This window comes from Dipodomys merriami, unplaced genomic scaffold (assembly GCF_024711535.1).
Source record: "Dipodomys merriami isolate MVZ:Mamm:240054 unplaced genomic scaffold, mDipMer1.0.p SCAF_64, whole genome shotgun sequence".
NCBI classification, from domain to species: domain Eukaryota; kingdom Metazoa; phylum Chordata; class Mammalia; order Rodentia; family Heteromyidae; genus Dipodomys; species Dipodomys merriami.
The window spans coordinates 1874715-1896651 of NW_027206224.1; the positions used below are offsets into that span (position 1 = coordinate 1874715).

The 21937-nt window shown below is 43.6% G+C and overlaps 1 protein-coding gene across 4 annotated transcripts in view; it reads right to left on the bottom strand.

Annotated features, from left to right (window-relative positions):
* Positions 1-1004: 1004 nt before the first annotated feature.
* The window catches only part of Tango6 (transport and golgi organization 6 homolog), a 141772-nt gene continuing 120839 nt past the window's right edge, over positions 1005-21937 (bottom strand). For all 4 annotated transcript variants that reach the window (XM_070004721.1, XM_070004718.1, XM_070004719.1 and 1 more), the window contains exon 18: positions 1005-1731. In XM_070004721.1, coding sequence (XP_069860822.1) covers positions 1555-1731 — 177 coding nt within the window. In that variant the 3' untranslated portion in view covers positions 1005-1554. The remainder of the gene's footprint in view (positions 1732-21937) is intronic.

The following is a 21937-nucleotide window of genomic DNA, read 5'->3' on the forward strand; positions in this document are numbered from 1 at the left end:
TCTTTTTTTGCTGGTATTGGGGCTTTAACTCAGGGCCTGTACATTCTCATTCAGCTGTTTTTGCTCAAGGATGGTGCTCTACTACACTCCTCCACTTCCAGCTTTTTGGTGATTAATTGGAGATAAGAGTCTCATACACTTTCTTGCTCAGGCTGGCCCTGAACTTTAATCTTCATATCTCAGCCTCTTGAACAGCTAGGATTACAGGTGTGAGCCACTGGAATTCTGCTGCCTTATCTCCTTTTGATTATCTTTTAGTTGCAATTAAAATAAAGTGGCCACACTACATCAAATGGCACATAACTGTAATCCTAGCACTAGGAAGGCTGAGGGAGAAGGATCATGAGTTTCAGCTTGGGTTCATAGCAATATTGTCACAGAACACCAGAGCAATAAAAGTAGGGGCTGGGGGCTGGGAAGGTGGCTCAGTGGTAGAGCGCTTGCCTTGCATGCATGAGGCCCTGGGTTCGATTCCTCAGCACCACATAAGCAAAAAGAAAAAAGCCGGAAGTGGCACTGTGGCTCAAGTGGTAGAGCACTAGTTTTGAGCTGAAGAGCTGAGGGACAGCGCCTAGGCCCAAAGTTCAGGCCCTAACACCGGACCAAAAATAAAATAAAATAAAGACAACGCCTTGTGAGCAGTAACAGAGGAAGGGAAAGAAAATGGCCCCTGAGGACAAACAGGATTCACCCTTCTCTGGAAGACCCAACCAGCTTGATTCTCTTTCCTGGGGACCAAAGCTTCTTCCATTTCACAGTTTTGCACCTCAATACCAAGATTATCAGATTCAAACTTGCTGTTCTTTCTAGCCAAAACAATTTTGCTCTGTTTTACGTGTTTTGGTAACTATGTTCTTCTCTTTCCCCTGAACTGCATCTCAAACTCTTTAGCAGCCAAAGACATTTGCTCCTCATTATTACCAGGAAGAATGATGTCTTCAGGAAAGAACACCAAGGTATGTGACGTAGGGGGCCAATTTCACCAGTTGCAAGAGAAATGTCAATTAATAGTTGTGTAAGCATTTATTTCCACCAGGAGCCCTCGTTCTGTAAATACCAGGACAGTGGAAAAAAACAAAAAAACAAAACCTATGCAGATTAAGGTTTGTGTGTTTTTTGTTTTTTTTGGTCATTTGTGGGGCTTGAACTCTAGGCTTGGGCACTGTCCCTGCACTCTTCAGTTCAAGGCGAGCGCTCTACCACTTGAGCCACAGTGCCACTTCTGGTTTTCTAGTGGTTTATTGGAGATAAGAGTCTCACGGACTTTCCTGCCTGGGCTGGCTTTGAACTGTGATCCTCAGATCTCAGCCTCCTGAGTAGCTAGGATTACAGGTGTGAGCCACCGGCGCCTGGCTTTTTTTTTAAACTGCGCACGCTTTGGGCTGGACAGATGCTTTAAAAAAGGTGGCCGAAAGACCAAGTGGCTAGTGTGCCATGAAGCCCCCTTAGGGTCTGCCATCTTGCCAGCTTAAAAGAGGCAGCGTGGCCACCTACTGGAAGGCATGAGCATTGCTCAGTCTACAGGGACCCACTCTGCCTCCTCCAGAGCCAGGTCTATGGCAAGACCACAATCTTCTTCTCCAGCTTCTGTGGCGGGAACAGGAAGTTTCTCATGATCTCATCCAGCTCCTCTAGAGCCAACTGGGCATGGAGTTTGGCCACATCATCAGGTTCCAATCGCACCACGTACTTCAGCAGATGGTAGAGATCCTTGAGGACGTCCCGTAGCACCTGTAGGAGAGAAACAGGGTCATGACCATCTGTCTACTGAGACAAAACCTGTAGGCTTCCTGAAGAAGTAATGCTTGGGGGCTAAAGGCATGGCTCAAGTAGTACAGTACCAGGCAAGCAAGAAAGCCAAACAAGTGAGAGCCCTCAGTTCAAACCCTGGGACTGGCAGGAAATAAAAATGGTAGTGATGGTTCAGGTACATGTAGAACAAAGCTGCCTTTCCCACAGCTGCTCTCCTTCTGGCTTCCTATACTTTTTCCTTTCCTCTCCTGAGCTCTCATTCCAGGCTGTAGGGGACGTGATCTGTGCAGCTACACACACACACTCCTATGCTAACAGGGCCCCATGCTGCTTGATTTAATGATCTCTTATTGCAATCTGAACATTCTGTAAGTGAAATCCCGTGAGAGACATGGAGCATGCACAAGAGCAAATGCAAAAGGTCTGTGTCAACTGTTGGTTACTAGTGTATTTGCCTGTAATGGTCACTATGCCCCAGGAGCAAAGAATTTTGAGAGACTTGCAATGTATGGGAGTTCAATGAAACTTGTCTGTTTCATTTACAAAGTCCTGTCTTTGAGTGACCCACCTCTCACTCAGCCAGAAGCTACTTCCAATAGAAAGAAGGCAATGGCTCTACAACAAAGATGACAAAGAACTGTGTGTCAAATCCTTTCTTGCTCATTTACTTCTGTTTTAGCCAAACAATCACCCCGAAAATGATGGCAGAGATGGAACCAGGACAACCCGTAGTTCTTTCTTCCTTCCAGTCCTATTTTCAGTAATTCAAAGGTTGAGAATGTTGGGAGCAAGGTGCATGTATCAAGGAGTGACATAAAGACCTGAGTTCATGTCATTTTTTCACTGTCTGCAAAGGAGGAAATACATATGCATATACCAGCTATGGAATACAAATTGTTTAATCTTAATGATTGTGCATATGAATTAAATGTTCTCATATTTGCATTTAAAATTCACACTGCACAAAATAAAGATGGGCTGTAAAATTCATGCTAATAATTTCATCTTTTAATTTTTCTCGACTCAACAACATTAACAGCAATACTAAAGTACCATGATGAGTCAAGAGACAGAAACTGGAATAAAGGCAATAACTTTATATATTTTATTACCATTGCTTCAGTGCTTGTCTTTTATTTTTATTTTATTTAGTTTTTTTTTTTTTTTGGTTGGTCATGGGGCTTGAACTCTGGGCCTGGGTGCTGTTCCTTAGCTCTACAGCTCAAGACGAGCGCTCTACCACTTGAGCCACAGCACCACTTCCAGTGCTTGTCTTTTAAAGAGGGATCTTGCAGGTGTGTGTGTGTGTGTGTTCTGGTCCTGGGGTGTGTGTGTGTGTGTGTGTGTGTGTGTGTGTGTGTGTGTGTGTGTGTTCTGGTCCTGGGGTTGAACTCAGGGCCGTGTGTGTGTGTGTGTGTGTGTGTGTGTGTGTGTGTGTGTGTGTGTTCTGATCCTGGGGTTGAACTCAGGGCCTGAGCACTGTCCCTGAGCTTTTTTCCCCTCAAGGACAAAGCTTTACCACTTGAACTACAGCTCCACTTCTGGCTTTTTTTTTTTTTTTTTTTTTTTTTAAAGTTAACTGGAGATAAGAGTCTGGAGGGCTTTCCTGCCTGGGTTGGCTTCAAATCTCGACCCTCAGATCTTAGCCTCCTGAGTAGCTAGGATTACAGGCCTGAGCCACTGGCACCCAGAGAATTCTGCATTTTGATTTGATACTGAGTCACATATGATGGGCTTCCTATCCAACATCACCTCATCCCTGACAGCTCCTCAGGTTGCTGCTGAGATACAACAGAAGTCAGGTTGCCAGGGTAGGTATAGACCTAACTGGAGCACTGTGCTCCCACCCTCTCACAACTTATCTTTGCATGATGATGAAGTCCTGTCTTTCCTCAAAGAAGTTCTATCTTTCCTGGCAGTATGAAAACGACACTATTCTGGAAAGAGGGTAACTTCCCAGTCACTGCCTCATGATTACTCATTCATTAGGACAGGTCTGTATTGTGCCCAGGCAGTAGGCTTATGATATAAAAGATGGAAAATGAACAAATCCACCTCTGTGTCAGCCCCAGCTGGGGGGGGTGGGAGGGGCAGGTATACACTTCTCACAGTGGTCTCTGCTCTAAATCCTTCTGATTATGTGCAGGCAAAGGAAGTCCCCTCATCTTTAGAACTGGGCTTTCACATTTAATGAGTGGCAGCAAAGAAGGGCTTTGAGAAGCTCTAGTAAGTCTCTTCACTCCCAAACCACCTCAAAGAAAGGTCGGTCATGGGGCTTGAACTCTGGGCCTGGGCACTGTCCCTCGGCTCTTCAGCTCAAGGCTAGTGCTCTACCAGTTGAGCCACAGTCTCACTTCTGGTTTTCTGAGTGGTTTATTGGAGGGTAAGTCTGGAGGGTAAGCCAGCCTGGGCTGGCTTTGAACCGTGATCCTCAGATTAAGATTACAGGTGTGAGCCACCAGCACCTGGCAAGAAAGGTAGTTTCTAAGCAAAACCAGCTTAAAGACCAGTCTCTAATCTTTTCTCCATTGTATTTTAGCAGAGAGCATCTCACATATAGAACTTCTGGAGTCTCAATTCATTACATGATCATCTTTTTTCCCTTTCTTATACTTGTCAGAAGTATCCTAAGACTTTCCCCCAAATTCCTACATCCTCCTAACTTCAAAGAAATACACCTTTACCTAGTTGAAAGGGGAAGTCCTGAGGTGTTCTGTTCATCTAGGGTGTGGGTAGGAATTTTCCTCTTGGCACTGCTGTGTCCTTAACCTAACAGTAAAGCTTGTGCAAACACTTGTTCAACCTTGAGGGATGCAGAACTTCTGTTATCAGGCACCGGATCTCTTTTTTGAGGTAACTAAATGTTAAGCAAAGGTTCCTTCTTAATTAATGGGTCTATTTTAGCAACCCATCCTCATACAGCTTCTCCCCAATCCCAGTAACTCCAGGGATCCCACACATCACAGGACTTCCTTTGGACTCCCCAAGGATCAAAGCTTCCTGCCAGCCAGGGATTGTCACCAAATCCCATGGATCAGGGGCTGAATACAAGGAGAGTTCAAAGGTAAAGCTACTCACAGGGGCCTCTCAGGTGGGCAGGATATAGGCAATCCAGCAGAGGAAACCTCTCATTAAGACTTCAACACACCTGCCATTCATCTCTGGCAGCCTGGAGCCCAGGAACTCCCAGGGAAAGGAAAGGGGGAAGGGAGAGGTGTAGGTGGCGTGGCTGGTCTGAGGCAGCTTAGTGCAGCAGGTTGAAAGAAGCATTCTCTCCATCTTAGCTGTTCTTTGGCCAAGCTTGTTTGGCTTTTTGGTGTTATGGATCAAACCCAAGGCATTACACATGCTAAATACACATTCTATCACTGAGTTAGATATCTCCAGCCTGGCCAGAGACAACTTAAAGTACCCTCATTCCTTTTCTGAAAACTTTGGAAGGAAATAAGAGTCCAGGAGTTTATTAAAGAATTGTAGAGTGTGTAACACATACATGTACACACACACACACACACACACACACACACACACACACACACACACAAACACAGAGCATCCTATCTCCTCTGCCCCACCTTCTCTGGTGCCAGTTTCCCTCAAACACACAAAGCCTCGGGGGATAAGGGCAGTGTTTGGGGCTAGAGTGGCTAAGAAAAGGCAGGAAGAGGCAGGGCTTACTGAAAGGGACCATCGAGAGCCAAAGACTGCCCTGGGCACACAGGTGCACTTTCAATGCAAAGAAAGGCAGGAAAGCAGTGTTTGACAATTTCAATAAGCTCAGCCCAACATCTCTGAAGAGGCTTTATTCTTGAGTTCAGATCAAAAGAAGAATGCATGGCAGATACCTTTCTTTTTAGTTCCTAAATGTACTTATTTTTTGATTATAAAAGCCATAAACAACAATGCAGGGTAGATGGAAAATATAGAAGAAAAAAAACACATCTCTCGTCAAACTACCTTTCTGACACAAGTTCTATTAGCAGGGCATTTAGTAATGTACAGATAGTTTGTGTGTGTGTGTGTGACTAGGTTCCCTGAGTGTGTGTGTGTGTATATGTGCGCGGTCCTGGGACTTGGACTAGGTTCCCTGAGCGTGTGTGTGTGTGTGTGTGTGTGTGTGTGTGTGAGACTAGGTTCCCTGAGCGTGTGTGTGTGTGTGAGAGAGACTAGGTTCCCTGAGCGTGTGTGTGTGTGTGTGTGTGTGTGAGAGAGAGAGACTAGGTTCCCTGAGTGTGTGTGTATGTGTGTGTGTATGTGTGTGACTAGGTTCCCTGAGCGTGTGTGTGTGTGTGTGTGTGTGTGTGTGTGTGTAGTGCACGTGGTCCTGGGGCTTGGACTAGGTTCTCTGAGCTGGTTTTGCTCAAGGTTAGCACTCATACCACTTTTTGGTGGATAATAGGAAATAAGAGTCTCATGGAGTCAGGTGCAGGTGGCTCATGCCTGTAATTCTAACTACTCAGAAGGCTGAGATCGGAGGATCTTGGTTCAAAGCCAGCCTGGGCAAGAATGTCACAGATATAAGATTCTTATCTCCAATTAACCACCAGAGAATTGAAGTGGAGCTATGGTTCAAAGTGGTAGTATTAGCCTTGAGTGCAAAAGTACGGGGACAGCACCCCGAGTTCAAGCCCTATGATTGGAAAAAAAAAAAAAAAGAAAAGCTCTCATGGGCTTTCCTGCCCCTGCTGGCTTCAAACAGCTATGATCCTCTGAGTTCAGCCTATTTAGTAGCTAGGATTACAGGGGTGAGCTGCTGGTGCCCAGCAGTTACATTAAAAATACATTAAAAAAAAAATCTCAAGATTTAACATTTTTATTTCAAGATGATTTGACTAGAAGATCTTAGATGAGCAAAACTATTATCCTTCTGTTATTAGTATGTGTAATTAACAAAATGCAAAAGAATGATCACAAATGAGCCACTTCCAGAAACAAGGATGCAGTAAGATGAGAATTGGCAGAGGCTTTTCCATGTACAATTCCTTTTTTGTTGTTGGTCATGAGGCTTGAACTTAGAGCCTGGGTGCTGTCTCTGGCTTTTCTGCTCAAGGTTAGTGTTCTACCACTTTGAGCCATAGCACCACTTCTGGTTTTCTGATGGTTAATTGGAGATAAAAGTCTCATAGCTTTTCCTACCTGGGCTGGCTTTGAACCACGATCCTCAGATCTCAGCCTCCTGAGGTGCTATTATTACAGGTGTCAGCCACCAGCTGACTTCCAGGTACAATTTTTCTCTCTCCTCTCTCTTCTCTCCTCCCTCTCTCCCTTCCCTTCTCTCTGTCTCCCTGTCTCCCTCCCCCCCTCTCTGAGAAAGGTCTTGATATGTCATCAGACATGGAGGCACAGAGATCAAAATGAGGGCTCCTAGATACTGAATAAAAGCTAGCATCTCAGTGTATACCTATAATCCCAGCTATTTGGAAGACTAAGGTGGCTACAGCCTGGGAAGTGGATTAAAATATAAGATGACTCTATCTTGGAACAGAAAGGGATGAAGGGAAAAAAAGAAAAGAAAGAAAGGAAAGGAGGGAGGGAGGGAGACCTATATGTGATTTTTGTGGCTGAGGGAAGGAGAGTAAGCAGATGAGTTAGAGGGTAGAGTCTAGGATCATCAACAGAGAAGAACTCAGCAAATGTTTCCAAAATTGTGTGCAAGAGGCTACGCTAAATATTCTGGGTGACTAGGGACAATGTCTCTGGAGCTCACACCATACATGAAGGCAACATGCAGAGTTGAACCTGAGAAGGCTGAGGTAATCCTGGAGCTCCCATTCCTAGCCTGGAAGTCTTTAGCAAACAGTTTTCCCATCTGGAACCCTGGTGACACCTGTAAAAGTGGGAAGTAACACTCCTTTCCTTGAAGGTTCTTGTTGAGAATCAATGTGAAAGTCAACACTGGTAAAGATCTGAGCACAGGACTGCATAAGATGGATGTTAAACAAGTGGTGTTTGTCAGTCTCCTCATTAATAGTATGATATCTATGACTGACTGAACAGCTTGTTAGTATCCTATCACTGAGGTCTGGAGCTCAGCCTAGTATGTAGCAAGGAGGGAGGAATGAATGAGTGAATGAATAATAGCTGCTCCTTGCATAGCACTTGATAGACATTTTATCTAATAACTCACTTCATCCTCACAACAACACAACAGAAGAAGAACTATGATATCTCCATTTTTCCCAGGGTCACACAGCTAGTACCATGCAGAGCCAGGAGTCAACCCTTGGCAGTCTGACTCTGGAGCTGGTATTCTCTACCAATCACCACATTATTCTGCATTCCTAAATGATTATTATTCCCACTACTATGAAGTGGGGCTCATGAAACACACATATTGTCTGTTGTGGGTTAGAGATGATGTATACAGAAGTGTTTGCTATCGCCGGGCGCCGGTGGCTCACGCCTGTAATCCTAGCTACTCAGGAGGCTGAGATCTGAGGATCGTGGTTCAAAGCCAGCCCGGGCAGGAGAGACCGTGAGACTCCTATCTCCAATAAACCACTAGAAAACCGGAAGTGGCGCTGTAGCTCAAGTGGTAGAGCGCTAGCCTTGAGCTGAAGAGCTGAGGGACAAGAGCCCACGCCCAGAGTTCAAGCCCCACAACCGCCAAAAAAAAAAAAAAAAAAAAGAAGTGTTTGCTATCATAAGCAAATTCCAAAGATCATTATTATTATCACCACCACATTAAGTGGGTATGTCACCAAGAAGCTAAAAAAAACAAGGGAAAAGGCTTATCTCTGAAATCAAATACTAGAGAAAAGCCAACAAATAAACAAAATGGGCAGGCCTGTGCATAGTGCATAAGCGATGAGGAGCTGTGGAGGACACAGACTCAAGCTGTCTAAGGCAGGAGTCGGCTAGCATGAATTGATGTGCAGCCCACTGGAGCACCCTGATTGTGTTGCTGTGCAGAATTGAGGGCACGAGGAGGAATTCTGCGGTGAGTAGCCTTCCAAGGTAATGGGAAGAAAACAAATCAGAGAAGCAGGATGGAGGCAGCAGGCCCCACTCTATTCAGGAGCTCTGCCTTATACTCTAAACCCCAAAGCTTCACTTTGATGGATCTCTGAAAAAGAAATTAGGGCCAATTCAAAGAAAAGCACCAGGCTTTTGAGATATGTCATTGAAAGCTCTGCGAGGGTCAGTGAGAAAAGGCAGGATTACTGATGTCTATACAGGGTTTTCAGCCATGCCTGACACACAGATACGCTGAGCTCAGGGAGGCATTATTAACTAGAGGTTACTGAGCTTTTGAAAACCCTTCCATTTTCACAGTATTTCTCTGCTAGACCTAGAGATAAATGGCAATTTTACCCTTTTGGGACTATGTCTGACTGTTAAATGGAGAGAGCATCCCCAGTGTGAACTGGAGATGAGCTGGGAAAGGAATGGCAGGGCTGGCACAAGGTTTTCATTGAAACAGTAAAAGAGAAACGGTCAACTGGTCAATTGCCAAAAGTGTTACAGGGACACAGACAGGCCAGGAAGAGTAGGGACAAAGAACAAGATGGCAGCTGGCAGTCAACCCCTAGCAGGGGTGACAGCTCAGGGTCCTAAACAAAAAAACAGGCTGTCACACACCTAAAGTGTATGCTGCTAGCAGGCGAGCTCCTGCTAGGCTCCACTGGAGGCTTAGCAGGGCACAGACGGTGCAGCTGGCTGGTGGCAGGGACAGGAGCAGCCGCTGCTGCAGAGGTAGGAGAGGCAGTGGCGGCATCTTTTAGAATGTCTTTAAATAGCAACCCGAGGAAGGCGGCTGCTTTCCTGCTCCCCCACAGGCACTGAAATAGAACAAAGGCGGCAAGGAAAATGGCTGGAGCCTATGCAGAGATGGTGGGCTACTACTATTTGCTGTCGTGGGGGAGAAAGACTGGCAGCACCATCCTGAGCAGGTGATTACAAGCCCAGCCTTAAAAGTGCAGTCAGGTGGTATAGAGGCTTCATTGTCCCCTACCTGAGTATCTCCATGCTGGTACCTGCTGAGGGCAACACAGTTCTGTTTCCTTTCAGTCCCTAAAAGCTCCAGCGTGGAACTATACAGCACCTGTAAATGGCTCAGTACTACCGCATACTGAGTGCTTACTACTTCCAGGCACTGAGCAGTTTAATCAAACCTTTCTCAAGTGTCATCTCACCAGCTACGGTGCAGGTATTCCTGTCCACTTTTCAAATCAGGGCAAGGATTTGGAGATTAGCTCTCAAGGATGAGGCTAGAACTCAAACCTGTATGTCAGGCCCAGTGTCATAAACCTTGTTGGGTAATCTGATATGCAGGGAGACAATGGTGAGATCTTTTTGTACCATCAGACTTGCTTGTTTGCACGGTACCTAGCTGGCCAATGACGGAATGGAGCGGGGCAGCAGATAGGCTAGGGGTGATTCCAAGATTCAGAAGACCAGTTTGCTTTGAGGCTTGCCTCAGTGTAGCTTAAGTTAGCTGTACCTGTGTGGGTAGGGGATGTGCTGACTGTACTCCCCATGGTATCTACATGGTAGAACTCCATGTTCCCTGAAGGAGAATTCAGGTTAGGAGGCTGAACCAAAGGCCAGAGAAAGTCAGAGATGCTGCTACATCCATTAGAGGTCTGGCTGGGTCAGTGTTATGTGCTAATATGCACATAGCGTAGCCCATGTTGGAGAAAGCAACCCCACCAGAAAAGTTGGCCACACTGCCTCATTCCCCACCTCTGGGACACATGAAAAAATCCCTTGAATGTCTTTTGCTCTTAGTGGTACTGAGGAATCGAACCCAGGGCCTCATGTATGCAAGGCAAGCACTCTATTGCTGAGCCACCTTTCCAGCCCCAGGGTTTTTTTGTTTTCTTTGTTATTAAAAAAAGTTGGTTTTTTTTAAACCAACTTTTTTTAATAACAAAGAAAACAAAAAAACCAACTTTTTTTTAATGCTCTCCAGGTGACACTAACAACCCACAAACAACCCTTATTCGAGTAAAAATGAGGATGTAGTAATATAGGATGTTAGAACAACAACAACAACAAAAAAAGAAAACAGCAGGTAAGAGACAAGTAAAGAATATGCCTTGATTTCAAGGTGGCTGTCATTTATTAATGACTCTGCCTATGAAAGAACTGTGAGTTACAAGGACAAAGTAATTTGGACGTAACCCAATGCAATTTTTGATTTTTTCTTTTTTTGTGTGGGTACTGGGGCTGCTCTACCACTTTGAGTTGGAGATCCACTTCTGGTGGTTAACTGGAGATAAGTATCTGATGGATTTTTCTGCTTGAGCTGGCTTTGAACTTCGATCCTCAGAGCTCAGTCTCTCAAATAGCTAGGATTACAAGTGTAAGCTTCTAAGTATGGATACTCAACTTGTAATTTTCTTTTTCTTTTTTTTCTTTTTTTGGTCCGGTCATGGGGCTTGAACTCTGGGCCTGGGCACTGTCCCTCAGCTCTTCAGCTCAAGGCTAGTGCTCTACCACTTGAGCCCAGCGCCACTTCTGGCTTTTTTTTTTTTTGCTTATTTGGTGCTGAGGAATTGAACCCAGGGCCTCAGGTATGCAAGGCAAACGCTCTACCACTGAGCCACCTTCCCAGCCCCCTCAACTTGTAATTTTCTTAACTTTCCCAAAAAGGTGAGTGGTCGTAATTTTTTTTTTTTTTTTGTTGGTCATGTGGCTTGAACTCTGGGCCTGGGCACTGTTCCCAAGCTCATCAGGTCAAGGCTAGCATTCTACCACTTGAGCCACAGGGCCACTTCCAGTTTTCTGGTGGTTTATTCCTGCCTAGGCTGGCTTTGAACTGCAGTCCTCAGATCTCAGCCTCCTGAGTAGCTGGGATTACAGGCGTGAGCCACCGGCGACCAGCTGTGGTCATAGTTTCTGAATCACAAATTATGATTCAATTTCCTAGCAGGTATGGTGGTGCATGAGAGCAATCCCAGCTAATCAGGAGGCAGAGTCAGGGCATTACAATGTGAGACCAGCCTGGGCAAAAGTTAGTAGGACTCTACCTCAAAAACAAGCAGGCTTGGTTGGGAAGGTGGCTTAGTGATACAATGCTTGTCTTGCATGCATGAGGCCCTGGGTTTGATTCCTCAGCACCACATAAGCAAAAAGAAAAAAGCCTTGAGCTGAAGAGCTGAGGGACAGTACCCAGGCCCAGAGTTCAGGCCCCACAACTGACAAAACAAAAAAAATAAAAAACAAAAACAAAAAACCCACAACAACAACAACAGAAAAAACCCAAGCAGGAGCAAACTGACTCAGGTCTGGTATAGGCAGGAATGAGATTTAATGATGTAACCCCACAATTAAAAGACAGTTTAACAAAATGAATATCAGGAAGCTGAAACATGTTGACTGTGATGGGTGAAGGCTAAAGGGAGAGGGTAGATGAAAAGTAAGAGGCATGGTGGGTGAATACAGCCACAAGACGCAATGTATATACATTTAAAATGTAACCAACATAACTTGTTGAAACTGATGAGGAGGGGCAGTGCTGGGGTTGGAATGATTGAAGGGGTGACTGAGTGATGAAGAAGAATACATACGTGGACATGTTAAACTGTAACCCCTTTGTATAACTATTTGAAGACAGCAATAAATTTAAAACAAAGCAAAAAACAAACACAAAAACAACCCAAGCAGGAATAGTGGTATACTCTTACTGTCCTAGCTACTCAGGAAGCAGAGGTAGGAGAACTATGGTAGGATGAAACCTATATGGGAAAACAAAAACAAAACAAACCCCTAAAAACAAAAGGACTAGTTAGGGGTGTGGATCAAAAGATGAAGTACCTGCCCAGCATACATGGGGTCCTGAGTTTAACCGCCCCCCACTGAAAAAAAATTGCACCTTCTTGCCAAAGTATTAGAAGGATTTGTTCTTAAACCTGTGTGTGTGAAGCCTGGTTTTGAAGACAAGAGGATGTCATAAACTACTGCCATTCATTTTGTAGGAAAATGTAAGGATCAGGTAAGGTTGCCCCAGTCCCTGGGGTAGCCAGTTACAGCAGAAACCTTTGTCCAGATAGGAGGAATTAAGGGACATACATGTGTTAAAATTTTGACAATTTTTTTATATAAAGTGAGAAGTTAACATTTTGAAATGTAGACCAATTCTGGATGTCCATCAATAAATATTCAGTCTGTCATTCTTCCTCATGACTCCTCCCAGCTGGTTTGACAACAACCTACGTACAACTCAACAGGAACTACAAAAAAAAAAAAAAAAAACGAAAAAAAACCCCCAAACCTTTCCAAGTAAGAATAGACAAAAATTTCCTCCTTAAGAGAACTTGTTCAGACAACTTCAGCTGTTGGGAAACTGGAACACTGGAGGAGTTTATAAGTCCCAGAACTTTCATAGGGAAATTTAAGAGACATCTCTCTGGATGTCACAGTGAGGAGGTGTTTGGGGGCCCATGGTTTCCTGCTGGCACAGACATGTAGGCTAAACACCATAGAATCTATGCCAATCCTGAGCCCATATGGAAAGTACTACAGCCAGTTTTATTTTACCTGAGAAGTCAGGAAAGGTTTTTCACAAGCAGTGTAACACTTCAATGGAGTCCCTAAAAGATGAGTATAAGCTGATCACATGAATGAGTGAGATAAAAGAAGGCATCTGAAGCATAAGAAGTACATGAGGACTAGGGAAATGGCTCAAATGGTAGAGCACCTGCCTAGGAAGCACTAGATCCTGAGTTTAAAGCCCAGTATGAACCAAAATATGGAGGCAAATCATTGTGGAAAGTGAACAAGCCAAAGTAAATAGGTGGGGCCAACATGTATTGTCTGTCTTACAAAGGACTCTGGTCTTCATTTGGCACACAAGAAATACTAAAGCAGTATTAATGGAAACAGGTCATCTGCGGATTCACCCTTGACAAAGATCTTTCTGGTTCAAATTCTCTTGCCATTTTAAGTAACTGAACCACAGTCAATCCACAGAATTCGAGAAGTCCAGGGGTGAAGGACAGAAATCCAAGACACCTACAACCTCAAGCTAGTTCTAATCACAGTAAGCCCACCACATTTCTATGTGTTGTTTGGTCAAGATAGCAAAGGTCTATTATAGGTTCTTCAGAACAGCTGAGTGGACAGAGTGACAGCCACAGTTCTATTGCTGAGCATCTAATTGTAAACTTGCTGGAACTCAATTTTCTTTTCCACAATTAAAGTTAATAATCACATTTCTCCTCCAAGGTTGTTAGGAGGATTCAGAGGATAATGGATTGAAGAGCTTCGTGGTATACAATAAGCCCTTAATATATTTTCACATAGTATTAAGTACCTAACCTCAGAGGATGAGAAATCACTTGGTGCAGATCTGCAATCAGTAAGCAAAGCATGGGGTTATGAAAATGAACTGGGGTATACCCCACTGTATCATTCTGGGCACTCATTTCCCATCACTTCAAGAAATGTACATAAAGTCAAAACTCCTCAATTTCAGAGCACTAAAAGACAAAAGGGTTCTGCAACCCAGATACCCATCAGGTATCAGCTTAATTACTCTCTGAGGGAGAACACCCTTGTCAGACTGTAGGGTAGGAGGAAAGGTCCTAGGGCTCTCTCCCCAGCGTGGAAGCCTTGAAGATGTTTGGTCTCATTTGGTTTCTCATTGTTCCTTTCTTTATAGCATTATGGGAAGTTGCTGGATGGCATATTCTGTGGTTGGACTGTGCTTTTGGCAAGAGGTAGTGGAACATGAAGAAGGACAAAAAAGCAGCAGTCGCTGCCACGTCTTGGATGTTATGGCACTCAGATCCACTCTTTTTCCATCTTTCTCCTGGACAGTCAGTACATATGCTGCAGGGAGGTTGTCTGGCTTGAATTTCTCCTGGATACTATGACTTCTAGCTTCACAAATAGCCTTCTATTAGCCATGATTTGTGTAGGATGTTCAAGTGATTTGGTTTGAGTCTTTCAGATAATGGGGATGTAGAAGATGTGGGACCTGTTACCTTTTCCTCAAGTTTAAAAATGTGACTATTAATCATACTTCCATAAGATTCCTTGAAGCCGGGTGCCGGTGGCTCATGCCTGTAATCCTAGCTACTCAGGAAGTTTGAGATCCAAGGATCAAAGCCAGTTAAAAGCCAGCCCGGGCAAGTAAAGTCCGAGACACTCTTTTTTTTTTTTTTTTTTTGGGTCTGGTCGTGGGGCCTGAACTCTGGGCCTGGGCACTGTCCCTCAGCTCTTCAGCTCAAGGCTAGCACTCTACCACTTGAGCCACAGCGCCACTTCCGGCTTTTTTCCTTTTTGCTTATGTGGTGCTGAGGAATCGAGCCCAGGGCCTCAGGCATGCAAGGCAAGCGCTCTACCTCTGAGCCACCTTGTCCCAGCCCCGAGACACTCTTATCTCCAATTAACCACCAGAAAACCAGCAGTGGCACTGTGGCTCAAGTGGTAGAGCACTTGCCTTGAGCTGAAGAGCTTAGGGACCGAGTCCACGCTCAGAGTTCAAGCCCCTTGACTGACGACGACGACGACGACGACGACGACAACAACAACAACAACAACAACAACAACAACAACAACAGAAGAAGAAGAAGAAGAAAAGATTCCTTTATTCCTTTCTTCTTCTTTTTTTTTTTGTGCAAGTACTGGGGTTTGAACTCAAGCCCTCAAACTCACTTAGCTTTCTTGCTTGGCTGAAGCTCTACTACTAAACCCATCCCTCAAGCCCTACTATTCCCCAGTTATTTTGGAGATGGAGTCTTGTAGTCTTTTCTTCCTGGGCTGGCTTTGAACTATCATCCTCTGGATTTCAGCTGTTGAGCAGCTAGGATTACAAGAATGGTACACCTGTGCCCAGCTATAAGATATATATTTTAAGTAAAATCAAGCAAAATAGTTGCTATAATAATCTGATCCAGAGAAAGGAAACAGTAGTCTTTTGCAAACCTAGTGCTTAATTTGTTTACTGACTCACTTTAATGATACTTTTCCTGAGCACATGGCCAATATGAGTTACCAGCAGCAACTGGAAATGAATGCTAAATCTTCCTGGCATTAGCTTTGGAAAGTTCTAACCAGGGTCTCTTCATGAACTTGTTTCTTCATTCATAAAACAAGATGGCTGGATTCTTTCCCAAATAATGTTTCATGAAACATTATTACTTGGCATGCATATGATGGCAAAGTGTTCCTTGGTAAATGAACTTAGGAAATTGTTACTTCTCTATGCTGTAAGGCTTCTCAGACTCAATAATAGAATGACATGTATGGAATCTCCAGGAGAGCAACAGATAGATGTATACAGCACTTTCCAAACTTAATTGACTATAAAGACCTTATTTCAAAGGAGCAACTCATGATGTTAGTATACTAAGAGATATTTTTGTGTTACATAAGTTAAATGTCTATAAATTTTCTTTCACCTCTAACATCCTAAAATCCTGTGACTTTCAATGTCTAAAGTCTTCTTGGTGCCTTTATATCAGAATTGGAAGCAGAAGGAATAGCCTCTCTACAGAAAGTACAATATATCCTAAGTCTGATGCAGAAAAGGAACAGAAATCCGAGTCTAAGGTATGTAGATCTATGTAAATGACTATGCAGAAGAGGCAGATAGGGAGCAGTTTTAAATGTTAGGCCTTTCAAACTGTCACTTATGTTTTCACCCAGAAAGGCTGAACATTTATAGTTCAGTAGTCACAAAAAGGTAGTAAGTTCTAGTCTTTTCAGCTTTAATCTATCTTGGATCCATCATCATCATCATCATCATCATCATCATCATCATCATCATCATCATCATGTAGGTTTGGCCAAGCTACTGCTTTGGAACTGTGTGGGACCATACTCTAGTCCCTGGCACACACACCCATACCCTACTGGTCATAAATGGTTATGGTGCAGGCTGAGCAATCCTACCTGGCCCAGCAAGTTGATTAATCTGGAGATATAAAAGTTATCTAGGCTGGAACATCAAGTCTCTTCCCTGGATTTTTTTTTCTTCAGTACTGGGATTTGAACTTAAGCCTCATGCTTTACACCCACCTGTTGTGCCACCATTTGAACCACTCCTCCAGCCATTTATTCTGCTGGTTATTTTTAGATGGGGGTTTTCTGCTCTTAGCCACCTAAGTAGCCAGGATTACAGATATGAGTCCCTGGCACCCAGCTTCTTCCCTGGAATTTTTGCATTTGAGGCAGAGGGGATCTGAATGTTGGTGGTAAGATGCAACACTGACTGATGCAACAGGGGTCATGTTGCTGCCTTGGAAGAAAGCTGGACCCAGGGGCAAGGAGCAGCAGCATCTCAGCTTCTGGTTCTCAGTCTCTAACTCCCACGCCCATCTCTGGTGTTCCCATATCATGGCTACTAAGCCATTTATTTCTTAAATAATTAATTAGGCTAAAAATTTCCCCTTCCTAAACTAGTTCAGACTTAGTCTCTGTTGCTTTAAATAAAACCAAACTCGGACTACAGTCACACCTGCCATTCTACATACTTTGTCCATTGACAAAGAAAGATCTCTAAAACCAGGGCTGGGAAGGTGGCTCAGTGGTAGAGTGCTTGCCTTGCATGCCTGAGGCCCTGGGTTCCATTCCTCAGCACCACATAAGCAAAAAGAAAAAATAGCCGGAAGTGGCTCAAGTGGTAGAGTGCTAGCCTTGAGCTGAAGAGCTGAGGGACAGCGCCCAGGCCCAGAGTTCAGGCCCCACGACTGGACCCAAAAAAAAAGAAAAAGAAAAACAAAGAAGCCGGGCGCTGGTGGCTCATGCCTGTAATCCTAGCTACTCAGGAGGCTGAGAAGTGAGGATCACGGTTCAAAGCCAGCCCGGGCAGGAGAGACCGTGAGACTCCTATCTCCAATAAACTACCAGAAAACCGGAAGTGGCGCTGTAGCTCAAGTGGTAGAGCGCTTGCCTTGAGCTGAAGAGCTGAGGGACAGTGCCCAGGCCCAGAGTTCAAGCCCCACGACCAACAAAAAAAAAAAAAAAAAGAAAGAAAGATCTCTAGAACCATAAACTAAATAAACTTCTCTTTTTGTAATTTATCCATCTTGAGTTATAGCAAGATAAAATGAACTAACCCTAAGGTAGACACAAATGTCCAACAACTGGTGAATGTGAATAAACAAATGAATTATATCTGTGTAATAGAATATTATTTGCACATAAAAAGGGATTAAGGGTCTGGGAAGGTGGCTCAGTGGTAGAGTGCTTGCTTTGCATGCCTGAGGCCCTGAGTTCGATTCCTCAGCACCACATAAGCAAAAAGAAAAAAGCCAGAAGTGGCGCTGTGGCTCAAGTGGTAGAGTGCTAGCCTTGAGCTGAAGAGCTGAGGGACAGTGCCCAAGCCCAGGGATTAAGTGCTAATACATTAATACATGCTATTGCATGGCTGAATCTCGACCACATCATGCTAAGTGAAGAAAACCAGAAATGCTACATATTCTATATCAAGTGTTCAGAAAAAGCAAATCCACAGCCAGGGGCTGGTGGCTCATGCCTGTAATCCTAGCTACTCAGGAGGTTGAGATCTGAGAATCACAGTTCAAAGCCAAACTGGGCAGGAAAGTCTGTGAGACTCTTATTTCCAATTAACCACTCAGAAAACCAGAAGTGGCATTGTGGCTCAAGTGGCAGAGTGCTCACCTTGAGCTGAAGAACTAAGGGACAGTGTCCAGGCCCAGATTTCAAGCTCCACAACCAACAAAACTAAACAAAACTAAAAACAACAACAAAAAACAAATCTACAGAGATAGAAAATGAACTACTGGTTCCTGGGGATTTGGGGAGAAGGGAATGGGAGAATGATTGTTAATGGAAATAGAGTTCTCCTTTCTCCTTCCTTCCTTGCCTCCTCTCACATCCTTCTCTCCATCCTTCCCTCCCTTTCTTCCTTTCTTTTCAGCACTAGTGATCAAACCCAGGGCAGCACACTGTAGGTAAGCATTCTTAAGCTATGTCCTCCACCCAGGGAGGTATTTTAATTTTTGGATTGGTGAAAATGATCTGGAACTAGACAGTAGTGATGGTTGTACATAATATGTAAGAATATACTTAATATGCTGATTTATAATTTAAAAGGGTGGATTTTTATGGTATGTGATTTACACATCAGTTTAAAAATTTGTGTGAGAAATAAAAATAAGGTGAATAAGAGACGGTTCTTGTGTCTTTGAGGAAGAAAACAGTACACAATCTTCTGCTGTTTCTGGGTCAGCCGCAGTGATCTTACAGAAGACTGTCCCCATGTGCCTGGCTCTGGCCTGGCCTTTCTCCAGTTCACCAACATCCCTCAGGTTGTATCTGTCCCTAGCCAGGCACCATTCCCTCCTGACACTCTTCCAGTCCTGCCTAATGAGGCTTGTCTCAGATTCTGGGACAAAAATATTCCTGAAAAAAAAAAATGCCCTCCCTCTTGAAGGACTTCAGGGAATGACTTCTGAGGTGCTGCCCTATATAACAATTTTGCATTTGACAGATGGTAGAGATCCTTGGAAAAACATGCATTCATTAATGACCAAATGTATGGGAATAAACTTTGGAAAGTCAGATTCTGGTTTGTCTGGCTCTTTGGAAGTCAAAGACAGAAAATCGAGTTGGGCTTGAGGATGAGCTTCTAAATATACACAAAAGGTATAAAAAGTCATCATACTTTTCCAGCCACAATTTGTTATAGAGACGTGATGAAAATGTTGTTTGTCAGAAAAAAATATACAGCTCAACAGAAATTAGAACATGGTGGCAGTCCCTATGTAACTGACTAGAATGTCACTTTTAAGTATTACCTTCTGTAATTAAGAAGTAGAGCATCAGGCTGTGTGCATGTGGATCATGCCTGTAATCCTAGCTACTCAGGGGGCTGAGATCTGAGGATTGCTGTTCAAAGCAAAGGAAAGTCCATGAGACTCTTATTTCTAATTAACACCACAAAATCAGAAGTGGCACTGTGGCTCAAGTGGTAGAGCACTTGCCATGAGCTGAAGAGCTCATTGACAGCACCTAGATCCAGAGTTCAAGTCCCATGACCAACAGAAAAAAAAAAAAAAAAGAGAAGAGCATCATGACTAGCCATCAGTGGCTCATGTTTGTAACCCTAGCTACTTAGTAGAATACTGAGGCCAGAAGGATTGTAATTTGAAGTCAACCTGGGCAGGTAAAATTTGCTAGACTCCATCTCTATAATAACCAGAAAAAACAGGACTAGAGGTGTGGCTCAAATGGCAAAGAGCCAGCCTAGCAAGTGAGAGGCCCTGAGTTCAAATCCCAGTATAACATCATACCCAAATCATATTCCTTTTTCCTGCAATAGTGTAAAAGTGAATAATGAGGGGCTGTGAAGGTAGCTCAGTGGTAGAGTGCTTGCTTGCCTTGCCTGTATGAGGCCCTGGGTTTAATTCCTCAGTACCACATAAGCAAAAAAAGCCAGAAGTGGCACTGTGGCTCAAGTGGTAGAGCACTAGCCTTGAGCTGAAGAGCTGAGGGACAATGCCCAGGCCCCAAGTTCAGGCCCCATGACCAATCAAAAAAAAAAAAAAAGTGAGTAATGACAGAAGTGTTTTAATGGGGGGAGAAGGCTGGCTTTGAGTAGTGATCCTCAGATCTTCACCTTCTGAGTAGTTAGGGGCACACAGCTTCTATTCTGCTTTTAATGCCATTTAGCGATACATTTTTTTTTGAATTTAAAATTATAGTTCTTAGTCCTGGTACTCCTACTTGGTTACTTAATTTTATCATTTCTATTCCTTTTCAAAGATGTTCCTTCTATTAATTGAAGGGTTAGTTTCCCTTTACTTCACTGATAGTAGTTATAGTATTTGCTTTAAATACTCTAATAATTCTGGGCTGGGAAGGTGGCTAAGTGGTGGAGTGCTTGCCTTGCATGCCTTGCATGTATGAGGCCCTGGGTTCAATTCCTCAGTACCACATAAGCAGAAAAAGCCAGAAGTGGCACTGTGGCTCAAGTGGTAGAGTGCTAGCCCCGAGCTGAAGAGCTGAGGGACAGTGCCCAGATCCAGAGTTCAAGCCCATGACTGACCAAAAACAAAACAAAAAAAAGAATGCTTATTCTCTGAGTATGGACTCATTTAAAAAACTTGTTTGTTTCAAATCCCCCCCTCCCCCCATAGTTTTAATAAGTTGTTATTACTTTAGGTAAAGGTTTTACGGATGTCATCTGAAAGGCCAGTCTGACAGGCTAACATTCAACTATTGCTACCTCTATTACTGTTTTTGGAATGACTTTATGAATGTAGATGTTCTAAACAGTTATAATATATAGATCAGTGGGCAAAGAGCAAGCTTGTGAGGAGCAGGGTGGTGAAGCATCATCTCATTTGGGTGCTTAGCTCATTGTTTCGGTGTTGAGAAGGCCTATTCTTACCTCTATGAGACCAACACAAACTGCATGTCTGAACATGCCTCCTCTTTCCTCATATTCCTAGTACAGTAAATGTATTTTTCAACAAGGTTAAGGAAGAATGGGCTAAAATGAAATTAGATCTGGTTATTTTAAATGGGAATAAGGTAAAAGCTACCTCAAGAGGTAGGCAGTGGCAGAAATGTCTTTCCTGATGATCCAGCCAATCTTCCCCACCTCCCTTTCCAGAGGTCCTTGGCCAGCACATCTACAAGTAACAGAATTTGCTAAAACCCAGTATTATCTTTTGGCATTATATAGCCTAAGAGATGGTGATTAGAAGAGGGAGAAGGGAGAACCATAAAACTTTTTCATCAACAAAGTAGCATTTTCATTTCAGTTGCTCCTGGGGGCAAAACAGAGCTAAAAAGAGAACTCTCAGCTTGAAAGCTTTGTGGTTATCTTTGCTACTCATTACAGTGCACCTGATTATAATCACACCTACTATAACAAGACTTAACACACCTGGTCGCAAAAGATACACTAAGAAGAGGATTCATACATTCATCCAATCCCATTTCCTTTTCTTTATTCATGGAGTAAGCACAATTTGTAAGTTTCAGTGTGTGCATATGAGAACAAGAGAAAGGCTTTTTCATTCATATGGCTTTCTGAAGGTGACAAAAATCTTCCATGGCAACAAATTACACTTTATTTTAGTACTGGTAAGACAAGCCAGTACTGCTTTCATTGGCTAACACAGATGTGAGAAAATGGATAGTTTTCTTCTTCTTCTTCTTCTTCTTTTTTTGCTAATCAGGCACTTTGCTCCACTATACAAGAATATATTCTGTCTGTCTGTCTCAGTAAAGGATATGTGCACTTGGAAGTGAGGCACCA